This window comes from Myotis lucifugus, unplaced genomic scaffold, assembly GCF_000147115.1.
Source record: "Myotis lucifugus unplaced genomic scaffold, Myoluc2.0 scaffold_550, whole genome shotgun sequence".
In the NCBI taxonomy this organism is placed as follows: domain Eukaryota; kingdom Metazoa; phylum Chordata; class Mammalia; order Chiroptera; family Vespertilionidae; genus Myotis; species Myotis lucifugus.
The window spans coordinates 502,873-508,175 of record NW_005871598.1 but is presented as its reverse complement, the minus strand read 5'-3'; the positions used below and the strand labels follow the sequence as shown (position 1 = coordinate 508,175).

Genomic DNA, 5,303 nt, shown 5'->3' with positions numbered 1-5,303 from the left:
AACATATTTTTCACCTGACTGGGTCACATGCAGCATACTTTGAGCAGAAAGCCTTCTGTACTGATGCATATCTTGGAGACTTCTATTTTAGGGCAAACCCTCACCAGGAACAGAGGAATAAATGTGGGGAGGAGCCCTGGAAACAAGCTATGGTCAGGGCATCCTATGTGAGCAGGTGCAGCGTCTACTTATCTTCAGTGCCTTCAACCAGCAGGGAGGTTGGGGAAGACTTGCAATGCAACTCAGAGCTTCCCCAGCACCAGGCCATTCTCAAAACTGAGGAGCTACACTGTGGCAGTGAGATTTCACAGGAATTTCTTGATAAAAAAAGTCATCACCAGTGGGGTGACTGTGAAAATGCTGCCAGCCACAACCTGAAAGTTGTTCAATGTCAGGGTGCATATTCTGGAGAAATGATTTATGAGTGTAACAAATGTAGGAAAGTTTTTAGACGAATCTTTAACATCATTGGATATAAGAGAGTTCACCCTAGAGAACAGCTGTATCTGTGTAGTGAATGTGGGAAGTCCTTTCATCGAAGGGCTCACCTCACTATACACCTTAGAGTTCACACTGGAGAGAAGCCATATGAGTGTACTGAATGTGGAAAGTCCTTCAGTGAAAGAGGTACACTCATTAAACACCAGAGAGTTCACGCTGGAGAGAAGCCATATGAGTGTACTGAATGTGGGAAGTCTTTTAGGCAAAAATCTAACCTTATTAGACATCTCAAAGTTCACACTGGAGAGAAGCCATATGAATGTACTGAATGTGGAAAATTCTTCAGTGAAAGAAGTACACTTATTAAACACCAGAGTGTTCACACTGGAGAGAAGCCATATGTGTGTACTGAATGTTGGAAGTCTTTTCGCAAAAAATCTGAGCTTATTAATCATCTGAGAGTTCACACTGGAGAGAAGCTGTATGCGTGTACTGAGTGTGGAAAGTCTTTTTGTGAAAAATCTAAGCTTATTAAACATCTGAGAGTTCACAGTGGAGAGAACCCACATGAGTGTACTGAATGTGGGAAGTCTTTTAGCCAAAAATCTAGCCTTATTAGACATCTCAGAGTTCACACTGGAGAGAAGCCATATGAATGTACTGAATGTGGAAAGTTCTTCAGTGAAAGAAGTACACTCATTAAACACCAGAGAGTTCACACTGGAGAGAAGCCATATGAGTGTACTGAATGTGGAAAGTTCTTCAGTGAAAGAAGTACACTCATTAAACACCAGAGAGTTCACACTGGAGAGAAGCCATATGAATGTACTGAATGTGGGAAATCCTTCCGTGTGAGGAGCACACTCATTAAACACCAGAGTTCACACCGGAGAGAAGCCGTATGAGTGTACTGAATGTGGGAAGTCTCTTAGCCAAAAATCTAACCGTATTAGCCATCTGAGAGTTCACACTGCAGAGAAGCCATATCAGTGTACTGAATGTGAGAAGTCCTTCAGTGAAAGAAGTAAACTCATTAAACACCAGAGAGTTCACACTGGAGAGAAGCCATATGAGTGTACTGCATGTGGAAAGTGTTTTTGAGAAAAATCTAGTCTTATTAAACATCTGAGAGGTCACAGTGGAGAGAAGTGTTAAATTTGCACAGAATGTTTTATTTTATTCACTTGAATAATAACACTGAAGGCCACTATTTGGGAACTATTTTCCGGAATTTAAACCCTTTTAATGGGACATACACTGTACTAGATTCCGCATAAGTTTCCTATACAACTGAGGCTTGAAGGAGTGCATTGCACCTGGTAACATGCACAGATCTTCTGCCCGATTGATTTGTGGCTGAAGAGATTTCCCCCCTACCACCTGGCTCACCTGAAGACTGTGTATCAGTCCCAACCCCTGTGTGCTCAGGGGAAATGTATTCTGTGTTCTCTCTTGTGCTTGAGAACATTATGATTATTCCAGCTCCTGACAGGATCTTCATTCCTTTATCTCTGTGGAGGTAATGCACCTGACCCAGGGTTCATCCAGGGCACCCGTCCTCAACTAAGAAGTGCTGCCTCTTTCAGGGACATGTGCTTCTCACATTATGCTGTGATGAATTGTTCCAGGTGTTGATTCCCCAACCTGCGAACCACTTGCTGTCCTCTGTCTGGTTTATGATCTTTTAGTAAAGGTGTTTTTCTTTTGTACTTTTAATTATTTTGGTTATATTCAATTCCAGGGATGATTGTCAAGCACAATTATGATCTATCACAGCCGTGGGCAAACTACGCCTGATCCGGCCCGTTTGAAATGAATAAAACTAAAAAAAAGAAAAGACTGTACCCTTTTATGTAATGATGTTTACTTTCAATTTATATTAGTTCACACAAACACTCCATCCATGCTTTTGTTCTGGCCCTCCGGTCCAGTTTAAGAACCCATTGTGGCCCTCGAGTCAAAAAGTTTGCTCGCCCCTGATCTATCATCATAGCGTTAACAGATATTGTGTGGTTCCCAATCTTTCTGTGCTTTAGGAGGGACAGCATCATGTCAGGAAATCACTCTTTGACCAATTGGCTTATAGTGCATTGCTGCCCATGGCCTTGAAATAAAGACTGCATGAGTTTGTGGTTCTAATTTGCCTGTTTGTCCTAACCCATGTTGTGCTATGTAGGAGGCATCTAATTTTTTTCTTCTCTCTCACATTGATGTCCCCCTCAATCTCTTTCTTCCTTTCTCCCTTCCCTTGCACTCTCTCTCAAAATCAATGGAAAAATATTCTCAGATGAGGATCACCAAAAAAACTCAAACATTCACCCTGGTGTCCTGAGATGAGGCCTCTGCCTGCACAGTCCACCTTTGCTCACTTTTCAGCCTTTGCCTCAGATGCTCCCACTGCAGCTGGGTACACTGTATCCTTCCCAGGGTTTGGCAGAGAGGAGGCCCAGGCAAGGCACTGGGAGGGATTTGGGTTCTGTGTCTGCCTAAGATGAGCTGGCCAGGGGTCTTCTGTCTCCATCCAGAGGTCTCTCCAGCCTGCTCTTCCCCACCCCCAGGCACCTGGCCTGCTGCACATGAAGTTAGTTCTGTATCTGAGAGAAGCCCCCTGATGCTACAGGTCCCCAAATCAGTTCACATTTAGAAAGTTCTGCCTCCAGCCAACCCACTCACACCCCTGAGACCCACTGGTGTTTAAGTCTCATTTTCACTTTAGAGATTATTTTTCACTTTAATTTTATTAAAATTAAAGCACGACTCTCCCCCACTCCTCACCCAGCCAGTCCTGGAGGTAGCATGGGTTCTCCAGGATATGGTAGTGTGTATTGTCAGTGGTGAGAACATTCTGCAATAGAAGCATTTTCAGAAGGATTGGCTTGGTCTTCATATAATTCCACATTCGGAGGATGAGTTGTGGTCATTGTGCCCCTCCCTAAGTTTTGCCTGTGCATGGGAGACCTGCAATGAGGGGTTAGTTCCTGGATTCTGGAGAAAAGTGTGCTGCTGGGGTGTCTGGTTGAGGGGAAGAGAGGTTGTGTGCCTGTAAACGTGTTCCTGCCAGCTCATGGGCCAGGTTCCTTGAGTGGGTGGGCTGAGGGAAGGCTGTAGGGATGAGAACTTGAATCCCGTTGGATGAAGGCTCAGCAGCCATGTGTTGAGGTTGTGGATACTGTTGAGCCCAACTTTTTCAGATGCCCCAAATACAGAGTCCCCTGTCCTTGGGAACTGGCATCTAGTGGAGGACAGTCCACAGAGAATGGACCAGCAGCTATGGGGGGAGGTGAAACCAGCGTTGGTCAGTGGGGTCTTCACTGAGGAAGTCTGGGAAGCGGTGGCAGGCTCCAGGTGGAAGCCTGCCCTGTGCATATACAAGCTGTAGGGAGGTCAGTCTGGCTGGTTTTAACAACAAGGATCAGAAAGTAGTAAAAATAAATAAATAAAATAAATGGGGGCCTAATAGGCAGATGTATTGTGCATCTTGTCTTGAGACAGACTGGAAATACAACTAAATCAAAGAACATCCTCCTGGTATTAACAAATTACATGCAGCTGAGCAGACATTTTACAAGAAGGAAGGGCAGAGGATGCCTGGAGTACGGCAAGAACTGGGAAGTGGGCTTGAGAGGGACAGCCAGCCAGTGGGCCAAAAGGGTGAGGAAAAAGCTGTGTTGCACCAAAGCTGCATCCCTTCACGAAGTGGGTAACATCCAACTGTGTAAAGGAAAAGCCACAGGGCAGCTGGCTTCTGGGGAAACTGGAGCCAGTTTCAACATACATGCTCAAAGTCACTAATCATCTGAGAAAGGCAAATCAAAACAACAATGAGGTACCATCTCACACCTGTCAGAATGGCAGTCATCAACAAATCAAGATAAAAGTGCTGAAATGGCTGCCCCATGAAAAGCTGGCCAAACAGAACGGTGCTGGAGGAAGATGCAAAAGAGCAGTTTCATTGTTTTGCTTTTGTTTTTATTCTCTAAAGGCAGAACACAGGACTTTTCTATTGCAAACACTCTGTTGGGGCTTTGGAGCAGGGAGAGAGGCACAGATTGTGGTGCCTGAGGAGAAGCTGGGGAGCGAAGCCGAGCAGGGAGAGGTGGCCAGGAGTCAATCATTGGGACATTCTTAACCTTCAAACCTAAATGGCCATTTCTCCCCTGGGTTCTCCTATCCTTCCTTCCTCCCCCTCATAGTTTCATTGATTCCGTGGATATAAACTGAGTGGCCACACTCACCAAGCAATGCGCAAAATATATCCCTAAATGTGAGTGCTGCCTAGAGTCCCTATTTAGCTAATTGTGCATTTTCTCACTTCCATGCGCGTGCGCACGCGTGTGTGTGTGTGTGTGTGTGTGTGTGTGTGTGTGTGTATTTGGCTCAGTGGATGGAGTGTCAGCCTGCGGACTGAAGGGTCTCAGATTTGATTCCGGTTAAGGGCATATACCTTGGTTGCGGGCACTTCCCCAGTAGGAGGTGTGCAGGAGGCAGCTTATCATTTCTAACTCTCAATCCCTTGCCCTTCCTCCCTCTAAAAAATCAATAAAATATATTGAAAAAATAAAATAAAATATCCTATATAATAAAAGGCTAATATGCAAATCGACTGAATGGCGGAACGACCAGTTGCTATGATGTGTACTGACCTAAATAGACACTTTTCAAAAGAGGACATTCAGAAAGCCAAGAGACATATGAAAATATGTTCAAAGTCACTAATCATCTGAGAAATGCAAATCAAAACAACAATGAGGTACCATCTCACACCTGTCAGAATGGCTATCATCAACAAACGACAAGTGCTGGCGAGGATTCGAAGAAAAAGGAACACTCGTGCACTGGTGTAGCCACTATGGAAGACAGTA

At 44.7% G+C, this 5,303-nt stretch overlaps 1 protein-coding gene across 1 annotated transcript; it reads left to right on the top strand.

The window, feature by feature from the left end:
* The first annotated feature begins 12 nt into the window (after positions 1-12).
* On the top strand, positions 13-1,703 carry LOC102423439 (gastrula zinc finger protein XlCGF57.1-like). The gene is given in 2 exon segments (XM_014446547.2): positions 13-1,318; positions 1,320-1,703. Coding segments are annotated over 2 exon segments (1,392 nt in total). The 5' UTR covers positions 13-149; the 3' UTR covers positions 1,543-1,703.
* Positions 1,704-5,303: the final 3,600 nt, after the last annotated feature.